Genomic DNA, 19,959 nt, shown 5'->3' with positions numbered 1-19,959 from the left:
GGTTTAACGTCTCATCCAAAATAGGACACCTCCGACAATGCAGCACTCCCTCAGTACCCTACTGGATGAACAAGAGGGTTTAGGGAATCCAGGTGGATAAGTCATTCAAATTTAGCTTGGAGATGCAAAATGCAATCAAAAAGTTTCCTACACTTCAAAGGTACCTTTAGCTGTGAAGCACTTTGGGACATCCTGAGGTCTAGAAAGGCACTATGTAAATGCAAGTTCTTTCTTTCTTTATTAAATAATCAAATTCAATACCAACATGCTGCATCATCCCTGCAATAATTGTGAGTGGCGTTGCTGCCTACAATTTAGGACCCTGAAAATACTGAAAGTGTCGGATTCAATCCCTAGTCGGAAGAAGGTCATAACCATATGTCATACATTTACATATGCCAATAGTGAGCTGTGTTTTCTACTCATTTGCCAAGATTCTTTAAATTCATATTAATAATGCTTAACTCATCTGCAAACCTAACTCTCCTTCACAGTTTGGTGGCTTCCACAGAATAATTATTTCTGCATAAGCAGAAGTCTTAGATCCTGTGAGGGACTGCTCTAATCACATTGCCCAGCTTCAATGCACACTGACGACACCCAACTCTACCTCTCCGCCTGATGGATTGAGTCCCTGTTTGGCATTTCCCTATAGTTATGCAACTGTGAGCGAAATTGATGGAGTGAAGCATTGAGAGTGCCAATCAAGCTGCTGCTGCCCTTTGGTAATTTGCGCCAATGTTGCTGCGTGATTTTGGGCAACACGTCCTATAATCTTCCCTTTTACTTTTTCTTTTAATGCTAGTGGATCTCCCATGGCATTGCCCATGGTAAGTTGCCCCTACCCTATTTTAAAATATCAGTGCGTTAGACCATGTGATGTATAATATATTATTCTGATGCTAATCTGAAGCCGTGTTGAACCTGGCCTGTCCCTTTAAGACCAGAAAGTCTAATTAATGTAAATAAACACAGCCTGAGGTCAGTCAGAGTTTAATTGGTGATGAAAATTGGTAGATTGGCAGATGATGGTAAATTTCATGCTCCTGGTCAGAAAAGAAACAGCATGAAATAATTGTGACAAAATGCTGTATTTTGTCCATGGGATATTATTTTTGTTCTGTCTTTTCGATGTGGTACCTTCGCGGTTAAAACCCAGTTCACATAAAGACTAACCCAATCTGATTGAACCACAACAGCCCAGGAACAGAGGCAAGTATCTGTTTATCAGCCTGGTTGTGGTATGTGCCAGCTATAACAAAACAGGTAGATGGGAATCCAAGGCCTCTACGAACCCCCTGTCCCAGTTGGTAGCTGGGAGGTTTGTAGTGGGGCCATTCTAGAACTTTTCCACTCCCCCAACTCATTTTTTTCTCTCCCTGTGAGTGGATCTCATTTTCAATTAGCCAAGTTGACATTTTGCACAATTTTTTAATTAAGTTACTTCTCCAGGGCTCTAATCCTGATTTGACCCAGGTTTTAATTCCTCCCACAAGGTTTATAGAACATGTTCACAAAATGTCTTGTTTAGCTTGCAAGAGCTATCAACAAAAAAGACTTGGGTGGGGTGGGGTGGGGTGGACAAGGGTGTTGTAGTTGGTTAGACAGTGGCTTTTCACCTCAAGGATCTGGTTCAAATCAAGTCAGACTGATGGGATAGAAATTTCCTCTGCCTGTCGGCTGTGAGGGTCCCATGTGAAATGAGTTTGGCAGTTTCAATCCAGTTACTGGTGGGCATGGGCCTACGGCACAAAGCTATCTCTAATTTGACACTAATTGGCCCTGAATTGGTAACCTCGCTGACACAGGTTGCTATAGGAAATTGGGAAATGTCACAATGGGATAGAATAGAGGGAGCTTTACCCTGTATATCTGATACTGGGTGACTGAAATGGGAAAGTCTTCCATTCCTCAGCACTAACAACACTCACCAAGATGAGCACAAAATTTGTAACAAAAAAGTTTATGTTTGGAAATGCATTGTGAATATTTATGACTCAATCACAATTAAGCTTTCCTGCTTTTAGTAGAATAGGATATACTGTAATTATAGCTTTGCATGACTGTTTTGCACTCAGTGAACATATATCCAGCATATATTAAAAGTTTTGTATATAGTGAGCATTTCCTGTAAGTCTCACACTTACTTTCTGGAACAGTGTTTGCGTATTTTCCCAGTTATCACACTAAACTGTGATTCAGTCCTTCTCGCTCACTCTCCAAGCTAGGGGGCACTGTGGCGCTCCTTATGTGGAGACTCAGCTCGGAGGATTGATTAAAATGAATTAAACTTACCTCAATTGGCTGACTAGTGGTGATCCACTTAAGCCGTGGTCCTCCAGGAAATACTCGCTGTTCTGTTGTGGGTAAGTATAATGGCAGTAGAGTCATGTCACAAGCAGAAGGTTGGAGTGGAGAGGAGAGCTGGCAGGTTTGGGGAACCTGGAGGTGTGAGAGGGGCATGGAGTAAGGGTGAGAGTGGGGAGGAGGGTCAGAATGATCACAGGGGTGGGGAGGAGGTACAAAGTCTCCCCTGGCAATCTGCCCTTGACAGAAGCTGCCAGTCTCATCTCTCCACCCATCTTCCTGTCGCCCCTTTGATCTCAAACCGCCATTACCCTCCTGCCCCACTTGTTACACCCAGGTGCTAGCTGCCCGCCCACCCAGGTGCTAGCTGCCCGCCCACCCAGGTGCTAGCTGCCCGCCCACCCAGGTGGGGAGATGAGACTGGAGAGGATCTCTGTTCTGGCAGCGGAGGAAAGACTACGTTTGGGTGTATATGTGAGACGAGGAGGAAGCAGGGCAGGGAGTAGACACCGATTTTCCTCCTGTCTAATCCTGGTCACTGTTCCAGACCCTGGGAGCCCTCTCTCCAGATTCCACTAGAACCAAGGACCTGACCTGGTTCTACTAGACCTTGGAACTCCCTTCCAATGCTGCATCATCCTGGGACCCTCCCCTCCCCTTCCCGGTACTGCCAAATCTTAAGACCCCTGCGCAATTCAACCAAACCTTAGGTCCTTCCCCAGTGCAACCAGACCTCAGGAATCCCCTCAGGGGTCTCTGCGAGTGGTCCCCAACCCAGTGCTACAAAAACTCCAGGATCATTCCCTCAATATTGCTAAAGCCCATGACTCACCCCCTTGCTACCAAATCCAGGTTCACCCCAAGCCCCATTTCCCCACACCCATGCTCTGCAGTAGCAGATACCTGCCTCTAACTCAGTACATCTTCCTTATGATGTTCCTTTGTATATTTCAGTTTAAAAAGGTAATGGATAAAAATGAGAGTACACAGGTAAAAGAACATTGAATAATATAAAGGCCATTCATTTGCAATGGAGCTGTAGTTGAGTGGGTGGGAATCGGGTGCGTGAAGGCCAATGCCCTCCATTGCTGTTCCCCAAAATATTGTTAGACTCTAGCCCCTCCTCCCCATCTGGGATGTATCCACCCAACCCGATGTTCCCTTTCAACCCATAACTTCCAGACTCTCTCATTGTTCCACCCGCCTCTGTCTCCCCTCTGAACCCCGTTTCCACCTGTGTCATTTTCACCCCGTCCTACTGCCCGGTGTCGGCTGCCTACCCGCCTACTGGGCAACTGGAAACTGTGAGTGGCACAGGAGGATAATGGCAGGAGTGGAGGGGGTCGGGTGGGGAAGGTGTTGGAGGTGAGATTGAGGGTGGGTGGGGAGATCGGGCTTGTCGGGGAGGATCTGGTATCTGGCAGTGGCAGGTTCCGAGGGGACATTGGGGGCGGGTGGGTACATGAGAAGGGATGGGTCAGCGATCCTCCCATTGTTGCCAGAGCCCAGGACACTTGTCATTCTTGCTGCCCGATCCTGGGAACCCCCTTCCAGTGCTGGCAGAAACTACGACCCTTGAAATGTTGAGTTTGGCTTACTGGGGGCTTCCAGGGTCTGGAATTATGAGGTCAGTAGACATGTGGCTTTAAAGGGACTCTGCACTACCATTCTCAGCATTACTTTGTGTAACGTCCCTGCCCCACTGAAGCACAACATCACTTCACTTATCACGATCAATGCCATAGGAAATCTGTTAGCTTAATAAAAATAACAAATTGAAATTTTCTTTAAAACAAAAGCATTGCTGCGGGCACAAGTCACAATTACTTCTTTATGACGAAGAGTGCTATGTGAGGGAGGATTCTAAAAGCCTTCAGAGCAGCGCAGAGTGTGTGGGTTCAGACTGGTTTTCACTTTGATACAGTAATGAGCTACTTGTATCAAAGGAAAAAGGCACTGACTGAGAAATGATGAAAGATTATTCCATCAAACATCTGTAAATATTTTCAAAGGTAAATTTAGATTGAAGTGAAAAAGTGAAAAGTGACAGTAATTATTACATTAAAATCAATTCTATATTCAGAAAATAATATAGTAATATACAAAGTATATACATCTTAAAGCAGTAATCTATAAATCTGAAACTATGAATTGTCTTCTTCCCTCCTCTCCTGAAGGTAGTGACTAATCCTGGGGTGTGTTTCTACAGCTGCTCGTGTTCTCCAATGCCAATTACAAATGGCAGTCCATCATCTATGAGCCTAGACATTGAGTGTTGGCAGATTATTGGCTGAACCCTGCCCTATCCGCACACATTGCTGTTTCCACCAGGAGCCATTTGTCAGTGATTGGGAGTGGGAACCCTGGCTTGTTTGCCCTCCATAGACCAGGGACACCGTGGCCAAGTGTTGCAGCCCGGTACTGCTCCAGGTGTGATCCGCTAATTTGGCAGAGACTGGAGATTGGTCAGACTGGAGATAGCAGCGGCTGTAAATTTGGTCAGATTTGGGGGAGTAGCGACTGAAGAATCAGGAGCATACAATCTCCTCCCCTGCCTACCTGGGATTTCAAATTGCAAACTCTGAGAAAATTTGGAGTATCCCAAATTCGCATAAAAATTTGGAGGGGTAGATTTCCCTGTCATTGCGCTTGCCGTAAAGGATCTCCTGGGCGCAGTGTGCAGAGGAAAATTGGGCGTGCATAGTTACTGCCCCTTGCCTGATCCTATATGGCAAGCACAGTGACAGGAAAATCTGCCTCAGCATCACTGTACTAAATAAAGAAGGTTGGCAGTTGTGAGTGGGCAAAACTATGGCAGATGGAGCTCACAGTGGGGAAGTGTGAGGTCATCCACTTTGGATCTGAGAAAGACAAATCAGAATATTTTCTTAATGGTGAGAGACTAGGAACTGTGGAGGAGCAAAGGAATTTGGGTGTCCATGTACACAAATCACTAAAAGCTAGTGCACAGGTACAAAAAGTAATCAAAAAGGCTAACGGAATGTTGGACTCTCAAGGGGGCTGGAATACAAAAATGAGGAAGTGATGCTTCAGTTGTACAGATCCTAAATCAGACCCCAGCATTCAGTTCTGGACACTGCACCTCAGGAAAGATACATTGGCCCTGGGGAGGGTGCAGTGCAGATTTACCAGATCAATTTGGTTGTATTCCCTTGAGTTTAGAAAGTTGAAGGGTGATCCAATCACGGTATTTGAAATGATAAAGGGATTCGATAGGATAGATACAGAGAAACTATTTCCTCTGGTGGGTGAATCCAGAATAAGGGGGCATAATTTTAAAATTAGAGCTAGGCCAGTTTGGAGTGAAATCAGGAAGCATTTTTTTCACAAAAAGGGTAGTGGAAATCACCAGAAGGCTATGAATGCTGGATCAATTAAAGTTTTCAAGACTGAGATCGATAGATTTTTCTTAGGTAAGGGTATCAAGGAATACGGAGAAAAGGAGATTAAATGGAGTTGTGGTAGAGATTAGCCATGATCTAATAGAATGATAGAAAATACTTGAGGGGCTGAATGGCCTACTCCTGTTACTATGTTCCCATGCTGTATGTTCTCACTCACCTCAGTCTGAATCTATTTCCTATGTCGTATGCGATACAATGACTAGTGGCATTTCTCTTTCTCACATGGTGGGAAAGGTATGACTGACTGGGTTAGTGGCGTGCTACAACAAAAGCAAACTCAGCAAGAATGATTTTATTATCGTTTCACTTTCTTCCCCCTCAGGAGATCAAATGTGGTGGGTAGAGTCTATGATAGAGCAGATTGTACGTGGGCTGTGGAAAAAATTAGCTTGATGAGTCAAAGTGCCTTTTGTTCTGTACTTTCTTAGGTTCTCGAAATATATAAAGTGGATATTATTATTGAGGATAAGAGTAAAGGTTTCTACCTGTAAAGGTTTGCACTGGACAGTCCATTTGGATGGATGATCATAAAATTTCTAAGATGTACTAAAATTTCTACATGGTACAACTTTAAAGGGGTTGCAGGAACAGGGAGACCTGGGGGTGTACGTACACAAATCTTTGAAGGTGGCAGGACATGTTGAGAAGGCTGTTAAAAAAGTGTACAGGATCCTTGGCTTTATAAACAAAGGCATAGAGTATAAAAGCAAGGAAGTTTTGCTAAACCTTTATAAATCACTGGTTCGGCCCCAGCTGGAGTATTGTGTCCAATTCTGGGAACCACACTTTAGGAAGGATGTCAAAGCCTTAGATAGGGTGCAGAGGAGATTTACTAGAAAGGTACCAGGGAATGCAGGACTTCAGTTACTTGGAGAGACAAGAGAAGCTGGGGTGATTCTCCTTGGAGCAGAGAAGATTAAGGGGTGACTAAATAAAGGTGTTCAAAATCATGAAGGGTTTTGATAGAATAAATAAGGAGAAACTGTTTCCAATGGCAGAAGGGTCGGTAACCAGAGGACACAGATTTAAAGTAATTGGCAAAAGAACCAGAGGCGAGATGAGGAGACATTTTTTTACGCAGCGAGTTGTTATGATTTGGAACGTACTGCATGAAAGGGTGGTGAAAACAGATTCAGTTTTCACTTCCAAAAGGGAATTGAATAAATACTTGAAGGGGAAAAATTTGCAGGACTATGGAGAAAGGGCAAGGGTGTGGGACTAATTGGATAGCTCTTTCAAAGAGCCGGCACAGGCACGATTGGCTAAATGGCCTCCTTCTGTGCAGTATCATTCTGTGATTCTATGTAAAAGAGACCAAAGTAGAATCCTAACCCTTGAGCAGCTACTGGAAAATCACAGGCGTGTCGTCCAAAGCATTGATTTCAATGGATGGAAAATTGTGGTCAACATGATTTGCTGCAAACGAGGACTCAGAAAATCCACCTTCAAAAGTCTTGCTTTAAAAATAGTAGCGTTCTCTCCGCCTCCCAATTATTTCTGCAACTTATGATGTTAAAGCATTAGTCATTAAGGTCTTTGATGAATTTTCATTACTGTACCAGCAGAGAAAACATCAGAACACCAAAGCTGTTGAGATCAGGGAACTGTTGGAAGTTGAGATTTATGATCAAAAAGAGTGAGACAGATCACAAAGCTATTGAGATACATGGAGCTGTGTTCATTAATTAGTGAGGTACATTTCTAAATGGGTTGCCAACTCTGGTTGGACATATTCCTGGAGGTTGCATCACGTGACCACCTGCCTCCAACTGCCCCGCCAAGTCAGCCTTTCCCCCACCCTCCCATCTGCAATATCTTAGTAACTAATAAACAAAAGTGTTCCAAGAAAATGAAAACAAAACACATGATTTTTTTGTAATGCCTTTATGATTTTTCTCCTGGGTTGCTCGCATCAGTGTTCAGCAGATTTTTAATTCTTTAATCTTTAATTCCTGGAGTGCCCAGGACAATCCTGGAGGGTTGGCAACCCTTGGAAACAGTGAGACTCATTCCAAATGAGTGAGAGTTGGTAGGTGATGAACTCAAGGCACAGGCCCAACGCCACAGAGAAGGCTTGGTGTATTATCAGGGCGCTGTTTTCCTTTCCACTAGGAGCCTAGTTGCTCCAAGGCGGCCTTCGAGACACACGACAACGCAAAACCGTCGAGCAGAAATTGATAGCCAAGTTCCGCACCCACGAGGACGGCCTCAACCAGGATCTTGGGTTCATGTCACGCTACACGTAACCCCACCAGCGAAAAAAAGAGTTATCTGTTTTTAATACAACTGGTCATTCTCTCTCTCTCTCTTCCTTTCGGATGTTTCTCTCTCGCTCTGTCTTTGGATCCTGACCGTTTGTATATTCAGTAGTCCTGTATGTAATGTCTCTCTGTCTGAACACTTTGATTGCCTTGACAACGGGCAGTTGGAAAGATTATCTGTAATCACCAGGCATTGTTCTCTGACTATATATGCAGTACCTTCAAGGAATCCCACACTCACCTGACAAAGGAGAAAGCCTCCGAAAGCTTGTGATTTTCAAATAAAACTGTTGGACTATAACCTGGTGTTGTAAGATTCCTTACATTTGCTCCATAAGTGAAGTGGCTGCGATGCACAGCCACTGAAGCCTCATGCACTCAAAGCCCAAACAGCCCTGACCATATCTGCACTTGTCCCTTTTGAGAAACTGGTTGCCCTGCTCCGTTGTCGTGGTGACCGTTGTGGGGGGGGAGGTGTGGTCAGGACGCCTCAGCCGGCCAATGGAGCGGCCCGGTATTAGTGAGTGGAAACGTTGGCCTCCGAGCGGCACGCTGTTGCTATGGTAACGGGAAAGTGTGGCTGCTGCCGAGCTGCGGGGGAAAAACGGACCGGAGGAGGGCTAAAAACCCGCAAAATAGCAGAAATAGTCCGTGGGGCAACTTCCCACTCGAGTTTATTTAATCTCCTAACTTTTGAGGGTGTGACTGTCACCAGAGGGCCGGTGGGTGTGGGCCTGGGCCTGGGACTGACGGTTGTTCATCAGGTAACCCCTCAGCCAACCTGTGACCCCATGTTATAAATAACCAGTTCCACTAACGTAATACCGTGTATTATTGTTTCTCTTTATCTATAGGGGCCGGTTGAGTGCAAATAGAAAGGGGAATTGCTGCATTGGGTGCATCAGTCACAGTGAACAGGTGAGTGCTAAAACTGGAGACCCTGATCTGGACCAGAGACGGACTGCAGGGTTTTATATAAAAAGTGAGAACAGGGGGCAGTGCCGACCAGTCTCGGCATTCAGCTGGCACCAAGCGAGCAGGGCAATCTGTTCCTTTGAAAAGACAAGGGCAGGGGAGGCACACCGAGATGTGAGATTGTTAGTAAGTCTACTAATCAGTAAGTACGAGGTGATGCATTTTGATTTAAAAAAAACAGCAGTAATTATATTCTGAACAGAAATAGGCTTGGCGTTGTGGAAGAGTAGAGGGATTTGGGGGGACAGGTTCACAGAACATTAAAGGCAGCACCTTAGGTTGATAAGTCTTAAGAGGTATAAAATCCCAGAGGTAATGATGAGCCTATATAAATCTTAATAAGACATCAGTTAAAGGGCTTTGTGCATTATTGGGTTGCACACTATAGGAAGGATATTGAGGATAGAATGCAGATTCACAAGGATGCTGCCTGGTATGGGGAAATTCAAATACGAAGAAAGACTTGAAAAGTTGGGGGTTTTTTTGGTTAGAACAATGCAGATTATGAGGTGATATGATCGAAGTTTTTTAAATTATGCAATGCTAAGACAGGGTAGATAGAAGCAGACTGTTTCCAATCGTTATGGGGTCAAGAATGAGGAGCTATTGATACAAAATCAAATGTAAGAGATTTAGAATCGAGGGCAGGAGAAACTTCTTCACACAGTGAGTTCTGAGGCTGTGGAATTCACTTCTAGGATTAGTGGTTGAAGCAAAAACAGTGTCAGCACTCAAGATTAGGTTAGATAGGTGGATAAAGAAGAAGGGGTTGAAGGAATATGGGACTAGGGTGTGTAAATATGATTAGAACTATTTGCTCGTGTGAAGGGAAAGCGCCGACAAGGATTGATTGGGCTAAATGGCCTGTTTCCGTGTAGTAACTTCGATGTATTAATATTTGTGACGGTATTGATAAAGTGTCAAGGGAAAGACTATTTCTTGTTGGGGAGTCAGTGACAAAGGGTCATCAATAAGGCCCAACGAGGAAGGAGGCATTGCTGAATCTAGTTCTGGGGAATGAAGTGGGTCAAGTGGAGCAAGTGTCATGGGGTAACATTTAGGGAACAGTGATGATAGTATCATAAAGTTTAGATTAGTTATGGAAAAGGACAAGGAACAATCTGGAGTAAAAATACTTAATTGGAGGAGGGCCAATTTCAATGGGTTGATAACGGATCTGGCCTGGGTAAATTGGAATCAAAGATTGGCAGGCAAAACTGTAATCGAACAATGGGCAGCCTTTAAAGAGGAGATGGTTTGGGTACAGTCTAGGTACATTCCCACGATGGGGAGAGGTAGGACAACCAAAGCCAGAGCTCCCCAGATGATGAAAGAGATAGAAAGTAAGATGAAGCAGAAAAAGGGGCATATGACAGATGTCAGGTTGCTAATACAAGTGAGAAACAGGCTGAATATAGAAAGTACAGAGGAGAAGTGAAAAAGGAAATAAGAGGGAGCATGAGAATAGACTGGTGGCTAACTTAAAAGGGAATCCAAAAATCTTCTATAGGCATATAAATAGTAAATGGGTAGTACGAGGAGTGGTGGGGCCGATAAGGGAGCAAAATGGAGATCTACGCATGGAGGCAGAGGACATGGCCGAGGTACTAAATGAGTACTTAGCATCTGTCTTTACCAAGGAAGACGTGCTGCCAAAGTCACAGTAAAAGAGGAGGTAGTTGAGATACTGGATGGGCTAAAAATTGCTAAAGAGAAGGTACTAGAAAGGCTGGCTGTACTTAAAGTAGATAGGTCTGGATGGGATGCATCCTAGGTTGCTGAGGGTGAGGGAAGTAAGGGTGGAAATTGCAGAGGTACTGGTCATAATCTTCCAATCCTCCTTAGATATGGGGGTGGATATGGAGAATTGCAAATGTTACACCCTTGTTCAAAAAATGGTGTAAGGTTAAACCCGACAACTACAGGCCAGTCAGTTTAACCTTGGTGGTGGAGAAGCTTTTAGAAATGATAATTCGCTTTTAGAAATGATAAACTGGGACAAAATCAATAGTCACTTGGACAAGTGGATTAATAAAGGAAAGCCTGCACGGATTTGTTAAAGGCAGATTGTGTTTAACTTGATTGAGTTTTTTGATGAGGTAACAGAAAGGGTTGATGAGGGCAATGCGGTTGATGTTTTGCGTGTGGACTTTCAAAAGGCGTTTGATAAAGTGCTACATAGTAGGCTTGTCAGCAAAATTGAAGCTCATGGAATAAATAAAAGTGGTAGTGGCAGCATGGATACAAAATTGGCTAAGGGACAAGAAACAGAGTAGTGGTGAACGGTTGTTTTTCGGAAGGTATACAGTGGTGTTCCCCAGGGGTCGGTAGTAGGACCACTGCTTTTCTTGATATATATTAATGACTTGGACTTGGGTGTACAGGGCACAATTTCAAAATTTGCAGATGACACAAAACTTGGACGTGTAGTAAACAGTGAGGAGAATAGTGATAGACTTCAAGAGAACAGACAGGTTGATGGAATGGGCGGACACAGTGCAGATGAAATTTAATGCAGAGAAATGCATAGTGATACATTTTGGCAGGAAGAATGAGGAGAGGCAATATAAATTAAATGGTACAATTCTAAAGGGGGTGCAGGAACAGAGTGACCTGGGTGTATAAGTGCTCAAATCTTTGAAGGTGGCAGGACAGGTTGAGAAAGCGGTTAAAAAAAGCATACGGGATCCTGGGCTTTATAAATAGAGGCATAGAGTACGAAAGCAAGGAAGTTATGTCGAACCTTTATAAAACTCTGGTTCGGCCAAAGCTGGTGTATTGTGTCCAATTCTGGGCACCGCACTTCAGGAAGGATGTGAAGACCTTAGAGAGGGTGCAGAAAAGATCTAATAGAATGGTTCCAGGGATGAGGGACTTCAGTTACGTGGATAGACTGGAGAAGTGGAGTTGTTCTCCTTAGAGCAGAGAAGGTTAAGAGGAGATTTGATAGAAGTGTTCAAAATCATGAAGGGTTTAAATAAAATAAATGAAGAGAAACTGTTACCATTGGCGGAAGGGTGGAGAACCAGAGGACACAGATTTAAGATGATAGACAAAAGAATCAAAGGTGAGATGAGGAAAAACTTTTTTACGCAGCGAGTTGTTATGATTTGGACTGCGTTGCCTGAAAGAGTGGTGGAAGCAAATTCAATCGTGGCTTTCAAAAAAGAATTGGATATATACTTGAAGGGAAAAAATTTACACAGCGATGGGAAAAGAGCAGGGAAGTGGGACTAATTGGATAGCTCCTGTGAAGCGCCTTGGGACATTTTACTGTGTTAAAGGCACAATATAAATGCAAGATGTTGTTTTATTAGACCCTTGTAAACTGTCTTGCAGTCAGCTAATAGTGACCTGCACTGTTTAATTTCTTGCATATATTGCTTGCTTCTATAAATAATTCTAATTTATAAATAAATCTGAACAATAGATTAACTTATTAGGGAAAGTATCTTGTGTGGATGATATTGTCTGTCTTCTGAGATGATGTGCCATGTTGTAGAATCCTATGCACCATCAAATGTGAAGTTTACACTAACAAGGTAGATTGTTTGCCCGGTGACCTGCTGCATCCCACTCTCTTAATGTATCAGGGTTAAGTTTCAGGTCATAGCAAGCACGGAATTGTGTATAGATGTTGCCTGTTGCAGTGACTGTAAGTAAGGAGTGTTGGGAAAGAGAGTGTGGGTTTGTTCCCATGTCACCATTTCCCTTGCGAAGTTGGTTAAATTTTGCACTTTATTTTATACACAAAAACAACTTTTTATTGATCCAAATTACATTACAACAGGTTATCGCTGGCAGCAGAGAACATTCAGCGGCAGTAGTAGTGGTAACTGTTTTCTGTCATCAGCAAACCAATAACAGAAGCTAAGTGACGGTGGATTTCCAGTCAGTACAGTTTGCTATGCAATGCACATCTGCTGTGTGAGACAGTGAAATAGCACATTATATCTTCATTTTAAAATATGCACCTTTCACTATCATTTTGAAACAAGAAAAGCAGATCACATAAAAATTCATAAATTTATAAGTGATATTTCCATACAGCTTTTAATATCAGATTTTATAAAAAATATAAATATTACTTTGTAGCAGAGATAGATAAGCATCAGTAGGAGAAAGAGGTCAGAGGAGAGGATCATGGTGGGCGAGAGGACAGACAGATTACAAATGGGAAAATTTAAAGGGAGAGTTGGAGACCTTGGTGCTTGTTTCTGCGGTGACACTGGTACACAAAGTTTGAAGCAGCCTGAGTCACTGAAACTGGTGGATAGTGCAAAACCATTCATCGAACATGCCACATAACCTGCAGAGCATACATATGCTCTCTGACGACAAGGGCCACAGGACAAACAGCTCCAATCTCCCTCTCTGTAGACAGATAGGGACAGTATTACAAAAGTGTACTGTGTATTCCTGATTAAAGACTTCAGTCCACAATTGGAGTCAGTTTGTGGGGGGAAGAAATACAGCAGTGCCCATGAACAGCTAGTCAGGTGGTAGCTTTAACTGTGCTAAGGATGTTACAATTTACCTCGGTGCTGTGCTAGGGAAGGGAAACATCAGCCAGGGGTTCTTGCCCTTTTACAGCATAGTACTTGACTTACAGTGAAGCTGACTTTTTTCATTCTCTTACAGTCGAGTTAAGTACTGGTGAAGCGAGTACAAAATGGCTGCAGGCAATGTGGAAGCGACTGATCGAGCAATGCAGAGCACCTTCCTCAAGATGCCGGAAGGATTTAAAAGCAAGGTGGTGGAACCTTGCAATCCAAAAATGATCAAAGGGGAGGTGACACATGTTAAGGTATGAATAAAAGTGAGCACTTTTTTTCTGACAAATGTATGTGCTGTGCTAAGATGGTGACCACGTTATTCGCAGCTCCATGTGGGTCCTGGAGGGGATTTCATTATCCCACCAGGATCAATTGGAGGAGAGAGGTTCCAGATTCAATGGGGAGGTCTTGTGATGACCCGAGAGCCGCTACTATCAGCACCGTCATTGCCGACAATCTCTCCACCAACTGCACTGCCGATCGGACTCGGTGACTCTCCGCTGGCAGCTGGCTGGGCTGGCAGTTTTGAACGCTTCTTTCTTTGGCAGTATTTATTTCAGCACTGCACCGACTCAGCCTGGCAACATCCCCTCTACCAGCACCTGTGATCAACCCTTGCCAAGGTTCCGTGACAGTGGCCTAAATGACCCCTTTGCTCTGTGCAGATTTTGTTGTTTAGTGGCTCTCTGTTGGTGCTCATGCTGCCCAGGTTTCTGTGTTGCCTCTGCTCCCTTGGCTCTACTGGCTACCTGTAGCATCTCTGACTTCCTCGCTGACCTCAGAATTCTCCGACCTTCCTTGGGGACCACAACATTTTCTAACCCCAAGGTCTGACCCTTGTATTTACTGACCACCCAGACCAAATACTAGACGATTTGTCTTCCAGCCTGAGCCTGGACCTCTACCCTCAGGCCATCAACAAATCTCCCCGCTGAACCTGGAACCTCTGACCTCCAACTGATCTTGATCCCTGACTTTCAGGTCAGTCACAGAATCTGTCCGTCTTTTCCCAAGACTCATCCTAATGGTCTTCTTTGTCATCTTGCAAGTGAACTCTCGCTGTTGCTAATGTTGCAGGCTTTCTTGCTCTTGCTTTACTGAGTTTGCATAATAGCTGCTGACCAGGATCTGAGCATCTCCTTCCAGCATCTCCATCCTCTCTTTCCCCACCTACCATTCTCCCTGTTCCATTCTCTGTCCCCCTTACCTAACTATCACTGACCAGTTGCCTTACCATATGCTATTTCCCTGCTGAACTGCTCTCCCTTCACTGCCCTGCATTCTTGCCGAATTGGACTGGCTCACAGCCTCTTTCTACCTCAAACTGGGCATCCTTTGCCACTGTCAGCATGGCAAACGTCACTTGCTCTACTCCAGTAACCTTAGTACCCCTCCTAATACTTCCTGCATGCGCCTCATTCCTCCGGAGCTAATCTCTTAAAACGTTCTCCCCATCCCAGTCAACCACACCCCAACCCTCTCTCATTTTTTCCCCTTCCCCCATCCCACCCCCATGAGTCTGTTCTTGCCTCCTGACCGATCAAATGAACCGTGGCTCTGGTGCATTCCCACATTTTCTAGTTTTGGTGCCTGCAACTGGTGATGCGCTAGAGAATGTGTAGCAGGGGACAACCAGGATATAACCAAAAGTTAGAGCTCTTAGCTTTAAGGATAGGCTCGAAAAGTTAGGGTTATTTGGAGAAACACAGGCTTAGAGGGGATATGTTTTTACCGTTTTAAAATGATGAGATTGGATACAGTCTGGTACTTTAAATAAATGGAGATGGTAGGACTAGAGGTCCTGTATTTAAGATCCATCAGCAAAGTTAGGTTAAATACCCAGAAGGATTTTTTTCCTGAGTCTACACCTCTGGAACAAATTCCTGAGTTGTGGTGACTATGAAAGGAGTCGCCATACTCCTTTAAAAGGGAATTTCACAAGTTCCTGAGAGAAGAAGACTGTTATAAAATTTGGGCACTGCTGTAAATGCTCTGAGCATTATATGCTCAGAAGTGTGCCTGTACTGCCCAATAACTAATTACATAATAGCAGGGGAGTAACAATAGGTTGTTGTGATCTACCCTGGACATCAAGCCTTTCACAAGTCTTCATGTGTGATTCTCCAATCTTTCAGAAGGTGGACTTAAAAATACTTTACTGAGATGAGGCCAGTTACGAAATGTTAAGGTGCTTAATTTTATAGAAACAAGTAAATATACAGACCAACGTTTCTGCAACCGCCGCCGTGAGTCCCGCATGGTGTGTTGCCTCCCTGGTGCTAGGGTAAAGGACATCACTGAGATGGTGCAGAACATTTTGAGGGGGTAGGGGAACAGCTAGAAGTCATGGTCCATGTGGGAATGAATAACATAGGAAGGAAGAAGGTTGAGGCCCTGCAGTCAGAGTTTCAGGAGCTAGGGAGGAAGTTAAAAAGCAAGATCTCAAAGATAGTAATCTCTGGATTACTCCCAGTGCCACACCCTAGTGAGTAAAGGAATAGTAGGATAAGATAGGTAAATGCGTGGCTGGAAAAATGGGGCAGGAGGGAGGGCTTCAGATTCCTGGGGCATTGGGACCAGTTCTACGGCAGAAGGAATCTTTTCAAGATGGACTGGTTGTACCTCAACATAGCTGGGACCAATATCCTTCTGGGCAGGTTAACTGGTGCTGTGGGGGAGGGTTTAAACTAATTTGGCAGGGGGATGGGCACCAGGATGAAACATTTGAGAGGAGAAACAAGGTGCACAGAGGACAAGTAGCACTAGAGTAAAGAAGAGTTCAGAAATAGGAGGGATCAGACAAGGGGCAAATGTGAGGCAGACTAAGATGAATTCGGAGTGCATGTGTGTAAATGCACATAGTGTGGTAAATAAGTTTGGTGAGCTGCAGGCTCAAGTCGCCAAATGGGACTATGATACAGAGGCAATAACAGAGACCTGGCTCAAAGAAGGGGAGGATTGGGTACTTAATATTCCTGGCTACAAGGTATTCAGGAAAGCTACAGAGGGGGAGTGGCAGTATTGATCAAAGAAACCATTATAGCACTGGAAAGGGATGATGTAGTTGAGGGGTTAAAGACAGAATCTATTTGTTTAGAATTAAGGAGCAATAGTGGAGCTATTATGCTACTGGGTGTATACGACAGGCTACCAAATAGTGGGAAGGAGATAGAGGAGGAAATTTGCAGGCAAATTACAGAAAGATGCAAGAACTATAGAGTAGTGATAATGGGGGACTTCAATTAATCCAATATAGACTGGAACAGTAACAGTGTAAAGGGCAAAGAGGGGGAGGAATTCCTGAAATTTGTACAAGAGAACTTTCTGGAACAGTGCTTTCAGCCCAATGAAGAAGGAAACAGTGCTGGATCTAGTTCTGGGGAATGAAGTGGGGTAGGTGGAGCATGTTTCAGTGGGGGAGCATTTAGAGAACAGTGATCATAATATCATAGGTTTAGAATAGTTATGGAAAAGGACAAGGAACAATCAAATGTGAAAATACTAAACTGGGGTAGGGCTAATTTCATTGTTAAAAAGGGATCTTGCCCAGATAGATTGGAATCAAGAACAGATAGATTGGAATCAAAAATTGGCAGGTAAAACAGTGATTGAACAATGGGAGGCCTTGAAGGAGGAGTTGGTTCAGGTACAGAGTAGACACATTTCTACGAGGGGGAAAGGAGAGGCATCCAAAGCTAGAGGTATCTGGATGACTAAAGATATAGAGATTAAAATGAAACAGAAAAAGGTTATGACTAATGTAAGGTTCATAATACAGTAGAGAACCAGGCTGTACAAAAAGTACAGAGGAGATCTACAAAATGGAATAAGATGGGCAAAAAGAGAGTATGAGAATAGATTAGCGGCTAACATAGAAAGGAACCCAAAAGTCCTTTATAAACATATAAATAGTAAAAGGGATCGATTTAGGGACATAACAGGAGATGATCTTGTGGAGTCAGAGGGCATGGCTGAGGTACTAAATGAATACTTCGCATCTGTTTTCACCAGAGAAAAGGATGCTGCCCTTGTAGCAGTAAAGGAGGAGGTAGTAGCGATATTGGATAGGATAAAAATAGATAAAAAGGAGGTACTTAAAAGATTGGCAGTACTCAAAGTAGAAAAGTCACCCAGTCCAGATGGGATGCATCCTGGTTTAGAGGGAAGTTACGGAAATTGCGGAGGCTCATAGAACCATAGAAAAGATACAGCACAGAAGGGGGCCATCGTATCCACGCCGGCTTGAAGAACAACCAGGTGCCCATTCTAATCCCACCTTCCAGCATCTGGTCCATAGCCCTGCAGCTTACAGCACTTTCGGTGCAGGTCCAGGTACTTTTTAAAAGAGTTGAGGGTTCTTGCCTCTACCACCAATTCGGGCAGCGAATTCCATACACCCACCACCCTCTGGGTAAAAAAGTTTTTCCTCACGTTCCCTCTAATCCTTCCACCAATCAGCTTAAATCTATGTCCTCTAGTTCTTGAACTCTCTGCTAGAGGAAACAGGTACTTCCTATCTACTCTATCTAGGCCCCTCATGATTTTGTACACCACAATTAAGTCTCCCCTCAGCCCCCTCTGCTCCAAGGAAAACAACCCCAGCCTATCCAATCTCTCTTTGTAGCTGCAATTTTCAAGCCCTGGCAACATTCTTGTAAATCTTCTCTGCACTCTCTCCAGAGCAATTACGTCCTTCCTGTAATGTGGTGACCAGAACTGCGCACAATACTCCATAAGAACATAAGAACATAAGAAATTGGAGCAGGAGTAGGCCAATCGGCCCCTCGAGCCTGCTCCGCCATTCAATAAGATCATGGCTGATCTGATCCCAACCACAAATCTAAAGAACACAAGAAGTCGGAGCAGGACCCGGCCACATAGCCCCTGGGCCCTCTCCGCCACCCACAGGGCATTGACCGATCCGAACTCAGCTTCATGTCCAATTTCCTGCCCGCTCCCCATAACCCCTAATTCCCTTTACTTCTAGGAAACTGTCTATTTCTGTTTTAAATTTATCTAATGATGTAGCTTCCACAGCTTCCTGGGGCAGCAAATTCCACAGACCTACCACCCTCTGAGTGAAGAAGTTTCTCCTCATCTCAGTTTTGAAAGAGCAGCCCCTTATTCTAAGATTATGCCCCCTAGTTCTAGTTTCACCCATCTTTGGGAACATCCTTACTGCATCCACCCGATCAAGACCCTTCACAATCTTATATGTTTCAATAAGATCGCCTCTCATTCTTCTGAACTCCAATGAGTAGAGTCCCAATCTACTCAACCTCTCCTCATATGTCCGCCCCCTCATCCCCGGGATTAACCGAGTGAACCTTCTTTGTACTGCCTCGAGAGCAAGTATGTCTTTTCTTAAGTATGGAGACCAAAACTGTATGCAGTATTCCAGGTGCGGTCTCACCAATACCTTATATAACTGCAGCAATACCTCCTTGTTTTTATATTCTATCCCCCTAGCAATAAAAGCCAACATTCCGTTGGCTTTCTTGATCACCTGCTGCACCTGCATACCAACTTTTTGATTTTCTTGCACTAGGACCCCCAGATCCCTTTGTACTGCAGTACTTTCCAGTCTCTCGCCATTAAGAAAATAACTTGCTCTCTGATTTTTCCTGCCAAAGTGCATAACCTCACATTTTCCAATATTATATTGCATCTGCCAAATCTCCGCCCACTCACCCAGCCTGTCTATATCCCCTTGCAGGTTTTTTATGTCCTCCTCACTCTCTACTTTCCCTCCCATCTTTGTATCATCTGCAAATTTTGATATGTTGCACTCGGTCCCCTCCTCCAAATCGTTAATATAGATTGTAAAGAGTTGGGGACCCAGCACCGACCCCTGTGGAACACCACTGGTTACTGGTTGCCAGTCCGAAAATGAACCATTTATCCCAACTCTCTGCTTCCTGTTCGATAACCAATCCTCCACCCATGCCAGAATATTACCCCCAATCCCGTGATTTTTTATCTTAAGTAATAATCTTTTATGTGGCACCTTGTCGAATGCCTTCTGGAAGTCTAAATACACTACGTCCACTGGTTCCCCTTTATCCACCCTATACGTTATATCCTCGAAGAACTCAAGCAAATTTGTCAGACATGACTTCCCCTTCATAAAGCCATGCTGACTTTGTCCTATTAAATTATGCTTATCTAAATGTTCCGTTACTGTCTCCTTAATAATAGACTCCAAAATTTTACCCACCACAGATGTTAAGCTAACTGGCCTATAATTTCCAGCCTTCTGCCTACTACCCTTTTTAAATAACGGTGTTACATTAGCAGTTTTCCAATCTGCTGGGACCTCTCCTGAGTCCAGGGAATTTTGGAAAACTATCACCAAAGCATCCACAATCCCTACTGCCACTTCCCTCAAGACCCTAGGATGGAAGCCATCAGGTCCAGGGGATTTATCCGCCTTGA

General features: G+C 44.1%; 1 protein-coding gene across 1 annotated transcript in view; it reads left to right on the top strand.

Moving 5' to 3' along the window:
• Positions 1-8,581: 8,581 nt before the first annotated feature.
• Positions 8,582-19,959, top strand: part of hydin (HYDIN axonemal central pair apparatus protein) — a 1,099,250-nt gene continuing 1,087,872 nt past the window's right edge. Inside the window, exons 1-3 of the mRNA XM_067997614.1 lie at positions 8,582-8,757; positions 8,848-8,911; positions 13,610-13,775. Of these exons, the coding sequence (XP_067853715.1) occupies positions 13,641-13,775 (135 nt within the window). The 5' untranslated portion in view covers positions 8,582-8,757; positions 8,848-8,911; positions 13,610-13,640. The remainder of the gene's footprint in view (positions 8,758-8,847; positions 8,912-13,609; positions 13,776-19,959) is intronic.

The sequence above is a fragment of the Heptranchias perlo genome, chromosome 16 (genome assembly GCF_035084215.1).
Source record: "Heptranchias perlo isolate sHepPer1 chromosome 16, sHepPer1.hap1, whole genome shotgun sequence".
NCBI classification, from domain to species: Eukaryota; Metazoa; Chordata; class Chondrichthyes; order Hexanchiformes; family Hexanchidae; genus Heptranchias; species Heptranchias perlo.
The sequence above is the reverse complement of the archived record's forward strand: the minus strand, read 5'-3'. Positions and strand labels throughout refer to the sequence as shown.